The sequence below is a fragment of the Malaclemys terrapin genome, chromosome 2 (assembly GCF_027887155.1).
Source record: "Malaclemys terrapin pileata isolate rMalTer1 chromosome 2, rMalTer1.hap1, whole genome shotgun sequence".
NCBI classification, from domain to species: Eukaryota; Metazoa; Chordata; order Testudines; family Emydidae; genus Malaclemys; species Malaclemys terrapin.
Window position 1 is genome coordinate 67,412,027 of NC_071506.1, and position 16,457 is coordinate 67,428,483.

General features: G+C 43.4%; 1 protein-coding gene across 2 annotated transcripts in view; it reads left to right on the forward strand.

Moving 5' to 3' along the window:
- The first annotated feature begins 352 nt into the window (after positions 1-352).
- Positions 353-16,457, forward strand: part of LOC128831037 (transmembrane protein 68-like) — a 50,944-nt gene continuing 34,839 nt past the window's right edge. For both annotated transcript variants that reach the window (XM_054017078.1, XM_054017079.1), the window contains exons 1-2: positions 353-444; positions 6,453-6,842. In XM_054017078.1, coding sequence (XP_053873053.1) covers positions 6,527-6,842 — 316 coding nt within the window. In that variant the 5' untranslated portion in view covers positions 353-444; positions 6,453-6,526. The remainder of the gene's footprint in view (positions 445-6,452; positions 6,843-16,457) is intronic.

Genomic DNA, 16,457 nt, shown 5'->3' on the forward strand with positions numbered 1-16,457 from the left:
CCGCAGATCATGCACGGGGTAGCACAGTGGATGTCAGGGGCTGTGGCTCATTTCCTGGTTCATGCATAGGGGGGTTGCAGAGGTTTCAAGGGAGTTCAGGCCCCTTCCCCAGTTCATGGAGGGAAGCAATGAGTGTAAGGGGGCTGAGGCCCTTTCCCAGTTCTTACGAGGGACAGAGACCAGGGGGTTCCATGGGGGTCAGGCCTCTTTCTCGGTTCATGCTGTGGGGAGGGGGCGGAGGGACGCATTTGCTCGCTCCCAAGGCTTAGGAGGGCAGGGCCCAAGATGGGGCGGTTCTCACTTGTGCCTCTGGGCGATTTTCACAAACACCCGAAACTAGCACCAGCCCTTCTGCCGGGTGCCGCCCTCCCACCATGCTAACCCTGGTCGGGACCCAGCGGCGCTGGCGACAAAGCGGAGCGCGGAGCTCAGAGCCGGAGCCCGGTGAGCTGCAGGAATCCTTGAGCGCGGGGGATTCTCGGTCCCGGGGGGCAGCGGGGAGACGCGGGCCCCACGCGGCAGCTGCTCCACTGACGCTACAGCGACAGGGCACAAGGTGGGGAGCGAGCGCGCCCGACGCAGCGTGACAGCGGCCCGCGGAGCAGCCGCAGGGTTCCCGTTCCCCGGGCTGCGGCGCAGCCTCTGCCCTGCGCGGGCACCTCCCTCCGCCTTGTGCCCTGCGCCTTGGTGCGGCTCGCGCGAGTACAGTAGTTACTTTAGTTTAGTTTGTGCATTTGACAGAAGTGGAGGGGGCTCTGCCGGGGCAACAACCAAAAATGACGCTGAGGAGCGGGGGAAGCTTGTGTTGGAAGAGAGCTTGGGAAGATCGGGACTGTTTAGAGATGGAGATGAAAGAGGCGATAATTTGCTTCTCTCAACCCTATCCTCTCTCATAAGGCAACAATGGGACTTGCAAGGAAGTTAACAGGCTCACGTTTAAAACGGACAAAATGATCTTTTACCGAATGCATAAGTAGCACGTGGAAACTCTTTGCCACAATATATCAGTTAGACAAGAGTTTAGCAGGATTAAAAACAAAGTTTGACATTTATATGGATTCAGAGAACATCTGCAGTAAATGTAGGTAATATGTAAGAAAAATGGAAGTGATCAACTCTTATTCTTCAGGGATTAACTAATTTCTAATTGATGGGCATTAGATTAGCAGAATGATGGGTGTTCTGTATAGTATATAGAGAACAGAATAGGAGCAGGTATTCCATAAATGCCCACTTCGGGGTTTCTTGCATCTTCCTTGAAGCATCTTGTAGTTGGCCAGTATTGGAAACAAAACACTGGACTAGATGCAACACGGGTCAATCTGGCAGTTCCTGTGATTGCACTCTGTGTATAGACAGTTTCATCAGCTCCCTTATACAGCTAGTCAGGTTTCCTTGTTGGGTTTTTCACAGAGCAAGATGGGAGAACGAAAAATATAATACTAAACTGTGATTGTAAACTCACAAAACCTGGTAGAGGGGCACATCTGAGATGAAACTATTTCAAACTCTTTTAAAAATTGATTTAATGTTGACCGTGTCAATTTAGGGATATTTGTCAGATATAATGGCAGGTTCCCAATTTAAGAGTTGTGGGAGTTGCAGTTTCATATCAGTTGGTGGTGGTTTATTTGGCTTATTTATCTTTCAATCATTAGCCTCAGCATTTGTAGAAGCTTCTGAGCATTGAATCTTAGCTTTTCTGTAGTCTTAATTTTGGAAATATTTCCTCTGATGAGATTATTAAAGATAGCTGGCCCAAAATACCAAACATCTTAATAATGGTGTATTTACTTTATTATTTTAATGCTTTTAATATTATAGCACACAGAGACTGAGGTCAATGGAGCTACTCAGTACAAAAAATTAAACACCTTCTTAAGACTTGATCTTGAAAAGACTTGTGTAACACAATCCTTTCAATTCTGGAATCTCTTCTTTTTCCCTCTTCTTCTCCCTTAGGTTTTGCACTGCATTAGATTGTAAACATTTTTTAAAAAGAGAGAGAAATGTTTAATATATGTTAAAAGAACATTATTAAAGATGATAAGTCAAGCACTCAAAAGTTAGGAAATGCTAAAATTAAGGTTCTGTGTGCAAACTTAGTTTGGTCCCCTTGTGTGTATGCATTAGGATAAAGTCTTTAATTACATGATCACATACTGTTTTTTCTCAGGACCCCTACCTCATTCAGTGCAGAGGATGGATGATTCTCACTTAATGGGCAGCTGTTCATTATTTTATTTTATCCTCATTGTTCAGTGTGTGCCCCATGCCTTATTTATTGCACACTATTCAAACACTACTCAGAAGACAGAATGATTAATTTCCAAATGGGTTTATCTGTGGTGTTCAACCCTACAGTATATGAGTGCTTCACAAATGTTAATTTTCACAACATCCCTGTGAGATGAGTATTATCCCCATTCTAAAGATGGGGACCTGAGTCCCAGAGAGATTAAGGTAAAAAATTCCACTAATTTTGGGTTGTCAATTTGAGACATCCTGATTCATCCTCAGAACAGACATCACCTTGATTCATCTCATGCACTGAATGAGGCAGGGGACTTGTGAAAAAAAATGGTATGTGATCATGTAACTAAAACCTGCACCATAATGCATATACACAAGAGGGCCGACTTACAGTTGCACAGGCACCTTAATTCCGGCATTTCCTTACTTTTGAGTGCTTGAATTTGTAACCTTGCTCTGGTCAAGTGAAAAATTCTCTGTGTTATATATGTTCTTTTAAGATTTTGTGTATGTGTGTGCGCGCAGGTGTGCGTACGTGGTTTCCTAGGTTTTAAAAAACGAAAACTGAAAAAACAGAAATTGCATCATGTGGCATCGTCATGAGTCATCAGCAGGGTTGGAACCTACAGGTTACATCCACCCTTGGAGCTAAGGATCTGATTCCCAGCTTGTGCAGATATACTACCACTAGTTTTCCTTGAGCTGGTGCACTAAAAATAGTAGTATAATCATTAGGGTTGCCAGGTGTCCAGTTTTTGACTAGAAAGTCTGTTGAAAAGGGGACTTGACAGTGTCTGGTCAGTACTACTGACAGACACTAAAAGTCCGATTACTTGAGTAACGGTCCACAATTGGCTTCCGTTCTGCCGCCAGGAGGGTGGGAAGAGCAGCTGCTGCTGGAGCTGAAAGAGCATTCAGGAACTGGCCGGCTCTGGTGGAGAGAGGTATGGCGGCCGGCACCCTGGGGGAGGGATCCTGAAGGGGGCAGCGTTTGAGGAGTGGGGCCAGTGACTGGGTTTACTACCCGGTCCCCCTTCTCAGCTTCATTTGTGTCCCGCCCCCGGGGTGCTGGACTCTGTCCTGCCCCAGTCACCCCTCCACCCCCGGAATGTGGCTCTCCCTCCTCCATCCTGCCCCAGTCACCCCCCCACCCCCGGAGTGCGGCTCTCCCTCCCCCATCCTGCCACAGTCACCCCCCCACCCCTAGAGCATGACTATCCCTCCCCAGTGCTGCCCCAGTTACTCCCCACCCCGGAGCGCAGCTCTTCCTCCCCTGTCCTGCCCCAGTCTCCCCCCATCCCCTGAGTGCAGCTCTTCCTCCCCCGTCCTGCCCCATTCATCCCCCATCCCTGGAGCGTGGCTCTTCCTCTCCCTCCCCCGGGTGACTGGGGCAGGACGGGGAAGGAAGAGCTGTGCTCTGCAGGTGGGGGGTGACTGGGGCAGGGTGGGGGAGGGAGAGTCGTGCTCTGGGGGTGGGGGATGACTGGGGCAGGGTGGGGGAGGGAGAGCCGTGCTCTGGGGCTGGGGGGTGACTGGGGCAGGGTGGGGAAGGGAGAGTCGTGCTCTGGGGGTGGGGGGTGACTGGGGCAGGGTGGGGGAGGGAGAGCCGTGCTCTGGGGGTGGGGTTGACTGGGGCAGGGTGGGGGAGGGAGAGCCATGCTCTGGGACTGGGGGGTGACTGGGACAGGATGGGGAAGAGAGAGCCGTGCTCCAGGGGTGGGGAGTGACTGGGGCAAGACTGGGGAGGGAGAGCCGTGCTCCAGGGGTGGAGGGGGTAACTGGGGCAGGATGGGGGAGGAAGAGCCGCGCTCTAGGGGTGGGGGATGAATGGGGCAGGACAGGGGAGGAAGAGCCGCATTTCAGGGGTGGGGGGTGACTGGAGCAGCACTGGGGAGGATAGCCAAGCTCCGGGAGTCGGGGGGTGACTGTGGCAGGATGGGGGAGGGAGAGCCGCACTCCAGTGGTGGGGGGTGACTGGGGCAGGGCAGGGCCTTAGGAGGGAAGAGTCAGAGCACGGGTGAGGCCTCAGGGGGAAGAGGTGGAGCAGGGGGTTGGGGAGGTTCCGGCACTCAGTGTCCATTTTTCACAGATTAGAAAGTTGGCCATCCTAGTAGTCCTGATAGCATGGGCAGAGCTAGTTGTGGCATAAGCTAGCCACCATGAGTACATACCCACAGGGTCCAGGAGGGTTTGTACTCTGGGCAGCTAGCCTGTGCCGGTGTTTGCTGCTGCCTGCACTATAGTGACTATACTACTATTTTTAGCACGCTAGTTTGACAAGAGCTAGTGTATGTCTACGTAAGTTGGAAATCGCACCCCTAGCTACAAGTATAGACGTACCCTTAGATCCACCATGCAGACCTCTGCCATTTTCAGCTAATGGACTAACTGATAGAGGATGACAACCAGTGTCTGCTATGTGGACCAGCACCAGAGCAGAATGGGACACTTACCAATAGGTTTCACAGATATTTGCTGACAGCAGAGGAATGGTGGGACTCAGAAATCTTGGATTCCACTCTAGTGGGCACAGACTCTTCTGCCCATTCTCTTAGGTGTGATCCTTTCTGCCCTGTCCTCTCCAACCTATCCCTTCCCCAGTTCCATATTTTCTGGCATGGAAAATTTCAGCCCACAAAGTTAAAGTCTGGTAAAATTATAAATAGCTGAAACAGACTCTTATAAGGGGAAGTGTCAGGCAACCTGGGTGCTACCAGTCCCACTTTTAATGAACCATAAACCTCTGGGGTTCTAATCTGTCTCCAGAATCGTAGGTGTATTCTCGCAGTGCAACTGCAAGCCACCTTGTTATTTGTCCTATTCTTGTTTGTTACCAGTGTATTGAATTTTGCTGACACAGGAGAAGGAGGGCAAAGTAGCTGACAAATTAGCCTCCTTTTAGTTTTATAATTACTATTATACAGATAGATATTACTATTATACAGAGCATGATTCTTAATGTAGTTTTTTTTAAAGTAGAACTTCATATCAAAGTCCTTCGCAAAAATTTGTTAATCAGTCCTCACAATACTGGTGAGGTTAAGAAATATTATATAAAACAATTATAGAACAAAAGCACACCACTAAATGTTGGTATGTTAAGCAAGACTCAAAGATTGCTGTACTGACCATTATTTATTATTTATTTCATTTCATTATCGCAGTGGTCTCCAAACTTCTTTGATCGCGCATCCCTATCAGTAAATAAATTTTGAGGACGCATCCCCTGCCGTGCCGGCTCTACCATTTCTGCCGAAACAAACAAACAAAAAAGCCGCTCGGACTCCCGCTCCTCCTGCTGCGCACCCCCAGGAATCCTCTTGTGAACCCCCTGAGGTGCACGCACCCCACTTTGGAGACCACTGCATTATAATAGGACCAAGCACTATAATTAAGGTTTCATAATGGCTTCTGGTGGAAGGGAGAGAAGCAAGTGGGGAGAAGATCATCTAGGAAGGAGCAAGTTCCTTCCTTATTTTGTTACCTTGACCATTCCAAGTTCCTCTATGATTCCTAGTTTTCCTTCTGACTCTACCCACAGTCCTCCTCTTTCATACTCTTTGATTTAATCTTCCACATTGCTGTCTCTTCTGACCCATTAGTTGCTGCCTCCTCATCCTCATTTCCTCATCCTCCCCTCTGCAATTGATCTTCAGCCCTAGAAAGCTCCTTCACTCACCACGATGGCCACTCATTAAATCTTGTTCTGGATAAAAACTCTTTCTTCTCTGATCTATCAGTTTCAGTTCTCCCTCTCTGACCAACACCTAATCTCCATCAGTGTTGCCCCAGACCCCATAGCACAGGTCTTTCACGACACTTCAGTCCATCACTGGTCAGGGGTTCCTCTGCTGCTTTCAGTCCCCTCTTCTGCTGATGCTCTTCTGGCACTACTGCAATGTGTTTAAAAATAGTTGTGTATGCATGCATAACCATATGTCAAAGTCCTACTTCACATGAGAAAAACAGGATACAGTAGATGCTTGTTTGCAGCAACACCTTAAGCGCAACATTTCCCCAGGGAACACGTTCCCTACTATAAATTGTCGACACTCCCCAGAACAGCAACAGCTGCTTAGGAGCAACATAGCAAAAGGGCACTGATACAATGAAATTAACTACACATAATGAAAGCATGTATGTAATTTCTCTGGTGGTAGTAATAGGAATAAATGACACAGTGTGTTCTCTCTTTCTAGGGGCAAAGTTAAGAAGCTGCTTTGACTACGAAGAGAGCTTGACTCAGTTTGCCTAATTCTTCTTTAAACAGAAGATGATAAATGAAAGTAAATCCTATACTTCAGGGCAGGAATCTGTGACCAACTCAACCTGGCTGATTTACATATTAAAAGAATGGATTGGCATGGTCTACCACTGTCCAGACTACGTGGGCTACTTCTTGTGCGTGTCACTCATAATATTATTTTTTCCTCATTTACTTTGGTTTATCATTTGTGTCTTTTGTAATATTTGCCTTCACATTTACAAGAGAAAGAACGGCCTAGATGATGATTTTTCCAATAAATTGTGGGACAACGGAAGGCTAATGGTGTCACGCATAATTAGTATGTATGGAAAGCTATGGCACGGTAAGAGATTTTTTTTCCCTTTAAACACTAAATATGTATTATTGCAACAGGTGACTACATGACAGGGGTTCCCAAACATCGTTTGCGGCTTGTTCAGGGTAAGCCCCTGGAGGGTTGTGAGACGGTTTGTTTACCTGAGCGTCCGCAGGTATGACCGCTCACAGTTCGCAGCTCCCAGTGGCCGTGGTTTGCCGTTCCCAGACAATGGGAGCTGCGGGACCGCTTCCCGGCCAATGGGAGCTGCGGTACTGCTTCCCGCAAAATATAGAATGCGGTCTGGCTCTGACACTAAAATACAAGAGAAGGTGTTTTTGTTCTTATGTGTAGTTTTTAAAAAATTCTGCAGCTACCTGTTCGGATGGCACACCGGTTAGGAAACACTGCTCTAAGCTATTGGTTCTTATGCAGCCCAAGTTGGTAGTAATGAGCTCTTGACAGCTGATGCTGTTTTACTCCTTGGCTGTCTACACTTGACTTTTATCTAAAAATGTCTCACTGTTCTTATCACTGATGTGGCTTCACCGATAGTACCAGTGGTGGGAATTTTTCAAAGAAAAAGTGTACTGTAGAAAAGGAACATAAGTACTGGTGTGGTCTTATAAATTTTAGAACTGCCAGACATGTGATAGATTGTGAGTTTTTTCGTTAAATTGGAATAACAAGCATAATGGATGAAGTTAATGTAGTAGACATAGGCGTCGACTCTGTGGGTGCTCCATGGGTGCTGAGGTAAACATTTTGAAATTCTACAGTAGGTGCAATGGAACTAAATTCTGAAGGAAACAACCCCTAAATTCTGTTCCAATGTTAACTTATTCTATTGCTAGGAAATACTCTTCATTTTTCATGTCTCCTGTCCGTTCTCCCTGCCCACACACACACACACAGTCATTTATAGCTGAAAATACTCCTTGATGTTGAATTGAATAGTGATTATTTGAGGCTGTGATTTTGATTAATCCTGAGAGTGGACCCAACTTCATTTCCAGATTTTGGCTCCTATGATGTTGTCAAGGAGGCCTGAGTCAGAATGTCCATCCCCCACCCCCAGTGTGTATCAATGAAAGTGGAACACGAAGCTGGCTTCACTGGGCCTTGGCTGCAATGCCTTGGCAGCCCAGCTCACACTTCTGGCTCCTTCCACTCAGAATCACAGAATCATACAGATGTAGAGCTGGAAGGGACCTCAAGAAGTCATCTAGTCCAGTCCCTGGCACTGAGGCAGCAGTCCTTGGCTCTCATGGGGAGGGAAGGAGGCAGAGTTCCTGGGGCCCTGTTTGAGATGAACAGAGCAGTTTACACCTCGTCAGGTATTGTTTCAGACTTTCTGTAGACTCAGGGAGACATTACTGTGTTGATTTACTCACTTCACATTTTCAAGGTTTTCTCTGCAATCATATAGGCTATAAACAATTTAAAAAAGAGAGCGCTCGGATTCTGGAACAGAATTGTTGCTGAAGAGTAAATTCTACATCAGATTCTCCGGGTGTGGAATATGCTTGACACTGCTTGGGAGTGAAAGTAGGCAATGCATTTTGGATGTAAGTTTGCGATACAATGGGGCAGCACAAAAGGCCAGTGCATCACATCTGAAATGGAGTTGTTAATAATACATCTCCTGTATAGTCTCACAGAAGAGTGAGACTATTTATCCTACTTGTTGCCAAAGTGTACAAGGTTTGGAGTGGGTGAGAGGGGAGAGCTGAAGCTTCCCAGAATTTCCAGACATACATTAGTTATGAAGGGTAAAACTAAGACACACAGAAGCGAGAGGCATAATTAAATGAAGTGTTTCTTTCCTTTGGCCTTGAATGTCGCCCCACCCATGACTGTCTACAGCCTTTGTCACTGAATGTACTTCAGCTTCTGAATGGTGGGGTCGGTTTGGGGAACCTATGCAGTGGATAAGAAGTGGAACTGCCATAATCTAATCACTTATCTAATCCAGTAGCCCATCTCTAATAGTGGCAACTACCAAATGTTCCAGAGGAAGGTACTATAATGGTTAATTATGAAATAACCTGCCCAGAGGGAAAATTTCTTCCTAAGATCATCAGTTAATGGTTGCCTTATTCCCTTAAGTATATGTGGGTCTATATCCCTTACTGGGGAATAATAAACTATCTTGTATAATATAACTGTAAGCTGTTCTCTTTATGCAAATGCATGTCCAATATTTTTTATTCCTGTTAAGTTCTTGATCAAAATTCTCTTCCAGTGAATTCCATAGGCTAATTATGCACTGTCTTTAAAAAATGTCTATTTTCAGTTTCACTGTCTGTCTCTCTGAAAAGGTAAATAGAAGATTTACCTTCCCTATACAATTAATTATTTTGTATATCTGTGTTGTGTCCCCTATTATACAATTCAGTCTTTTCTTTATGGAGGAGGGGTTAAGAAGTAGTTTTTCTATGTCTTCAGATACTGCCATCTATTTCTGGACCTTTTCTCTTTCTGGTATATCCTTTTTTGTTAGGATGACCAAACTTGAACATAGTATTTTAGGTGAATGTACCATTGATCTACAATGGGATTATAATATTCTCAGTATAATTTTCTATTTATTCTTTATACAGCCTAATATTTTCTTTTTTCACTATTGAGCTTTGAACGGAGGTTTTCATTGAACTGTCCATATGATACTCAGTTCTCTTATCTGAGCGGTCACAGTTTACTTAGAACCTGGCAATATGTATGAGTAGTTGAAATAACATGCAACATTTGAAAGACGCGGGGGCCAATTCAGTAGCGACTTGCTTCTGCACAGCAGTAACTGGGGAAGTAGGGCTGAATATCAGCTGCAATGAAGATCTACAGATCATTGCACCCCACACAGAGTAGGCATAGTTGGAGAAAGATAACTCCAACCTTGAGGCTTGAGCAATAGCTAAAGAGAAGCTTTGCTGCCTCAGGAAGATCTGACGGAGGTAAAAGGATGATTCCTTCCCCTGACTTCTCAAATCCATGAGGACCTTCCTTGTAAATTTACCATGTTATTTATATATATTTGTGGCTAGGGCCAGGATTTGGACTTTTCACAGTTAGTGTCTATTACCTCACGTTGTCTGTCTGCACATTTGGGAAGATAACACTTGTCAAGTTATTTGCAACAATAAGTGCCAGAATATTTTCTTTTGTAAATGAAAACTAAGGGCTGGTCTAAACACAAAGTTGCACTAAAATATCAAACTTGGCTTTTATTATTTTTGTTGCAAGTCTGTGTGTGGACGCTCTTATTCTGGAACAAGGGTATCCACATACAGACTTGCACTAAAACAACAAAAGGTGTGAAATGAAGCAGATTTAATTATTTTGATTTAAATTTGTGTATAGACCAGCACTTAGATTATTCATAAACAGACTGGAAAGCCCCTGAGTCACTTATTCCTTATTTCTACTTTGAATTCATAAGTTAGAAGCTGCCATTTTTATATAGTCTTTTGGGGCTAGAACGGCACTTGAGGATGAACTGAGATGCTTTTATTTATCAAATCCAAGGGAATAGTTGAGATTCTAAACCAATAACTAAATATATATAAATACAATGTAAAATAACATAGCTGAAAAATCACTTCTTATTCCATATACCCGTCTGGAACTCAGCTCAGTGTTGTGTATTTCTTCTGCAGTGTTTGTAATACTGCAAACACTTAAAGCAGAAAAGGGAACTGAAATATTTAAAGAACTCTTGAGTTGCTATCTGCTTTTTCAGGAGAAATGCAGGACTTTGAACCTACTCTTTGTATGTTAAAACAAGCAAAACTTCCAGCGTAGAGTGTGTTCCTTTATTAGGCAACCTCCTGTCTCAAGAAAACAGCCCTAGAATATCCCCACCCTTGGAGTATTTCTTTTATTAAAAGGCCATGTTTTATTAAACCAACCAGCTTTTGTCAGATACTTCACTGATCACTATATTTTAGGGCTGTCAATTAATTGCAGTTAACTCAAGCGATTAACTCAAAACAAATTAACTTGATTAAAAAAAGTAATCGTAATTAATCACAGTTTTAATTGCACTGTTATACAATAGAATACCAATTTAAATTTATTATACATATTTTTGGATGTTTTCTACATTTTCATATATATTGATTTCCATTACAACACAGAAGACAAAATGTACAGTGCTCACTTTGTATTATTATTTTTATCTTTTTAGTGTAAATATTTGCAAAAAAATAGTATTTTTCAATTCATCTTATACAAGTCCTGTAGTGCAATCTCTTTATTGTGAACATGCAACTTACAAATGTAGATTTTTTTTTGTTACATAACTGCACTCAAAAACAAAACAATGTAAAACAAGTCCACTCAATCTTACTTCTTGTGCAGCCAATCGATAAGACAAAAATGTTTGTTTACATTTACGGGTGATAATGCTGCTCGCTTCTTATTTACAATGTCACCTGATGGTGTTCACATGGCACTGTTGTAGCCGGCATTGCAAGGTATTTACGTGCCAGATACGCTGAACATTCAAATGCCCCTTCATGCTTTGGCCTCCATTCCAGAGGACATGCTTCCATGCTGATAATGGGTTCTGCTCAATAACGATCCAAAGCAGTGCGGACTGACGCACATTCATTTTCATTATCTGAGTCAGATACCAGCAACAGTAGGTTGATTTTCTTTTTTGGTGATTCAGTTTCTGAATTGGAGTGTTGTTCTTTTAAGACTTCTGACAGCATGTTCCACAAGTAGAACTTGTAGGCTCTAAAGTTTTACACTATTTTATTTTTGAGTGCAGTTATGTTAGGTTGCCTTTTCACGATAAAGAGATTGCATTACAGAACTTGTGTTAGGTGAATTGAAAAAATACTATTTCTTTTGTTTTTTTACAGTGCAAATATTTATCATAAAAATAAATAGAAAGTGAGCACTGTACACTTTGTATTCTGTGTTATAACTGAAATCAATATATTTGAAACGTAGAAAACATTCACAAATATTTAACTAAATGGTATTCTGTTATTGTTTAATAGTGTGATTAAAACTGATTCATCGTGATTTTTTTAAATCTTGCGATGAATCACGATTGATTTTTTTTAATTGTTTGACAGCCCTACTATATTTTAAAAAATGTAATTTTTGTAAATTTAGAGTGGTATGTCTATTCTGTTAGTAATTAAAGTCCTTAAATATTATTTTGTATTCATAAAATCATAGAATCATAGAAGATTAGGACTGGAAGAGACCTCACGAGGTCATCTAGTCCAACCTCCTGCTCAAAGCAGGACCAACACCAACTAAATCATCCTGGTCAGGGCTTTCTCAAGCTGGGCCTTAAAAACCTCTAAGTGCTTCACCACCCTTCTAGTGAAATAGTGTTTCCTAATATCCAACCTAGACCTCCCCCACTGCAATTTGAGACCATTGTTCCTTGTTCTGTCATCTGCCACCACTGAGAACAGCTGAGCTCCATCCTCTTTGGAACCCCCCTTCAGGTAGTTGAAGGCTGCTATCAAATTCCCCCTCACTTTTCTCTTCTGCAGACTAAATAAAGCCAGTTCCCTTAGCCTCTTCTCGTAAGTCATGTGCCCCAGCCCCCTGATCATTTTCATTGCCCTCCGCTGGACTTTCTCCAATTTGTCCACATCCTTTCTGTAGTGGGGGGCCCAAAACTGGACGCAATACTCCAGATATGGCCTCACCAGTGCCAAATAGAGGGGAATAATCACTTCCGTCGATCTGCTGGCAATACTCCTACTAATTCAGCTGAATATGCCGTTAGCCTTCTTGGCAACAAGGGCACACTGCTGAATCATATCCAGCTTCTCGTCTACTGTAATCCCCAGGCCTTTTTTTGCAGAACTGCTGCTTAGCCAGTTGGTCCCCAGCCTGTAGCAGTGCATGGGATTCTTCCGTCCTAAGTGCAGGACTCTGCCCTTTTCCTTGTTGAACCTCATCAGATTTCTTTTGGCCCAATCCTCCAATTTGTCTAGGTCACTCTGGACCCTATCCCTACCCTCCAGTGTATCTACCTCTCCCCCTAGCTTAGCATCATCTGCAAACTTGCTGAGGGTGCAATTCATCCCATCATCCAGATCATTAATAAAGATGTTGAACAAAACTGGCCCTAAGACCAACCCCTGGGGTACTCTGCTTGATACCGGTTGCCAATTAGACATTGAGCCGTTGATCACTACCCATTGAGCATAACAATCTAGCCAGCTTTCTATCCACCTTATAGTCCATTCATCCAATCCATACTTTTTTAACTTGCTGGCAAGAATACTGTGGGACCATATCAAAAGCTTTGCTAAAGTCAAGATATATCACGTCCGCTGCTTTCCCCATATCCACAGAGCCAGTTATCTCATCATAGAAGGCAATCAGGTTGGTCAGGCATGACTTGCCCTTGGTGAATCCATGTTGTCCTGATCACCTTCCTCTCCTCCAAGGGCTTCAAAATGGTTTCCTTGAGGACCTGTTCCATGATTTTTCCAGGGACTGAGGTGAGGCTGATCGCTCTGTAGTTCCCCGGGTTCTCCTTCTTCCCTTTTTTAAAGATGGGCACTATATTTGCCTTTTTCTAATCATCTTGGACCTCCCCTGATCGCCATGAGTTTTCAAAGATAATGGCCAATGGCTCTGCAATGACATCAGCCAATTCCCTCAGCACCCTCAGATGCATTAGATCTGGACCCATGGACTTGTGCATGTCCAGCTTTTCTAAATAGTCCTTAACCTGTTCTTTCACCACTGAGGGCTGTTCACCTCCTCCACATACTGTGTTGCCCAGGACAGCAGTGTGGGAGCTGACCTTGTCTGTGAAGACCGAGGCAAAAAAAGCATTGAGCATTCAATATTTTTTTTAAAAAAAACCTTGGTTAATCTTTTTTTTAAAGTAAAAATCACTAATGAAAGCAGGTATCCCTGGTGTCTTTGTTTGGAATAAAATAGAAATAGCATTTCTGATACACAAAGATCTATTACTCTGGCCCTTATAGTTGAGTTATCCTGCCTGCTCCCCACAGTTGGGAGGCTGCTACCAAATGTTCCTCTCGTATATGTATTTTTGTGAATTGGCTACACCCTCTGCTGGCACTTGGAGTGAATTGCCTACATGATGTGGTTTTGGAACTGTCTTTCCAAACAGAGTCTGGGTAGGACATTGTGAAACTCACGTGCAGCCAGTTGGAATAGGACACAGAACAGACCAGATCTCTTATAAGCTACTGTGTAAAGGATTCAAGACAGGGGAAGTCAAAACAAATTAATAAAACACATGTCTTCTTCAAGAAGATCAGGGAAGTAATAGTCTTTTTTAACAAAGTTCATAAGGGGGATCTCAGGGCCCTAGCTCAGAGCTCCACAAATTAGAGTCAGCAAACAAAGTCCCTGGGCCCAGTCAGGCTAGTCTCTTGGAGTCTGAGGGAGACCACAAGCTTTCTTTTCCTGTTTAAATAACCCAGAAGACTTGGGTTAACTAAATCAAAGGTCCATCAACTGAACTTTACTAAAGTGATACCAAATGCAATAGGACTTGATGCTTACACATTTTCTGCAGTTTCAAAGACCAACTTTTCTTCCTACAGCTCAGCTGATGCAGCAGGAAGTCTATTGGAGTTCATGAGTCAATGGCTGAAAATTTGAAAGTGTGTTCTCAGATGACATTTTTGGATCCTCCTTTCTTGTTCTGAGAGCTGCCCTTGTATGCGTAGCCATAGTCTGCACTGCCCTCTATCTCATTCCTCATCCAACCCCCGAAGAAGTAATCAGCTAGGAACCCCCACCCCAGAAAAATGACAGAAGCCAATGAAAGACAACCCCCAGAATTGTTATACATCTTAGCCTGTGCTGTTCCCAGATTCTTGGCTGATTGTCTCCTATGTAAAATTCTGGAATCTTAAAGCACATGGTGGGCTGTACCAGATAAAGATCCTACAATGAGGAGCATCCTCATCCAAGCACACTTTGATGATACCTTATTGTTTGGAGCATCTCTAGGCAGAGCTTTAAATGATTTCTTGGATCTCAGCAAAATATTCTCTTCACATCCGTGACCCAGAAGTCAAGAAGAAAGTACAGACTCTTACCAAAACAAAGAAAATTAGTGTGCATAACTAAAGGTTTTTTCTTTGCAGATTTTTTAATTTTGAGATACGAGGGCTTTTAGTTAGGATTGTTTTTATTTGCAGACTCTTTTTTCCTCCTTTCTCTGAATTGACAGTTGATTTATTATTTGATGTCTTCCTTCCGTGCAATACTGATCCCTGCATATGCTAAACAAACAATTTAGTTTGCATATATTTGTATTATTTAATATAATATATATGTGATCCAACCCTTCCTGCTGCTCCTTTATGCCAATTCTATGGGGTGTTGAGGCCACCAACACCATCTCTTGGCCCCCTACCTGAGCCATTACCACAGTTACTTAAGCACTAGCCCATGTAAGACCAGAATGAAGAGTTCTGCATAGACAAATGCAGAAGTTGAACTACATTGCTCATGAACATATAATATTTCTAAATAAATTGTAACCAGTTAAGAAAAAGGTGTCAGAGTGGACATCTGGACGGAAATAGATGTGCAATGTACACAAACTGGATGGCATGCTCTCATTTTGAATATGAAGTTCAATTCCATTCACTGCTTCTTCTCAAAAATAATAAAGCAGAAATAGAATAGGTCCAAAGAAGGACACTGCAGATGACTAAAGCCATGGAAAAGCTTCCATATGATGAAAGATTAAAATTATTAAGACTCCTCCACATTGAAGGAGATTTCATGAGTTTATCCTGTACAGTTCCTTGTGCAGCGCAAGATGGTATAATTTTGGGTTTACCTTCCAAAGGGGGATGGCTGCCCTAGGAACTGGGATGTGGACTACCTGTTTAGCCTTTCTGTGCAGGGGCTGGTCAGAGAGCCTGTTTACATGTTACTACAGCTGGGTGTGTCCCTACCTGTGTATGCTGATTGAAAGTGCAGGCTTGGAAAGCTTAGCAACTTATCACAGCAGCAAAGTGTGAGAGGGAGCCCAAGCTGGTGGGTCAGGAGGGCTCAATGGTACCCCAGTTCCAGATGGCTCCCCAACGGAGGGGGAACCCATCACAGAAAACAACACTGTAGATTCTTTCTGATGGGGTAGATTTGATAAGCAGTTTTCACATCAGTTCACTTTTATTGTGCTGATCAGGTTGAGCATCTGAGCTATCAACCGTGTCTCACTCAATCACTGAAATTTATCATTTTAAAGTCTGATTTACCAACAGTATTCTTCCCTATATCCTCGCTGTCTCTGAGTGAACAAGGGAAGTCTCTAACTTGATGGGTTTTGTGTTTAGGTCATACTTGACGTGACCAATGAGATTACTGAATTTTTGAAAGCCAGTTGAGTCTAGATGATCTCAAGCCTCTTCTTAGCTCTGCCTTCTCACCCTGCCTTCCAGTGAGTAGACTAACAAATACTGAGCTCCTCCATGCTGTACCAGACCTTCTTTAGTGTAGCTCCCTACACTAGGCCAGTCTGGACTCACATATCTCTGATTATCACACTGACCTCTGAGTTATCAGACTGAGGCAGGAGGAAATAACCCAGCATCTCCAAAGCTAATATTTAAGATAGTGCATTGTTAAGTCAAGTTAAACTGTTAAAGTTAGTTCACAAAA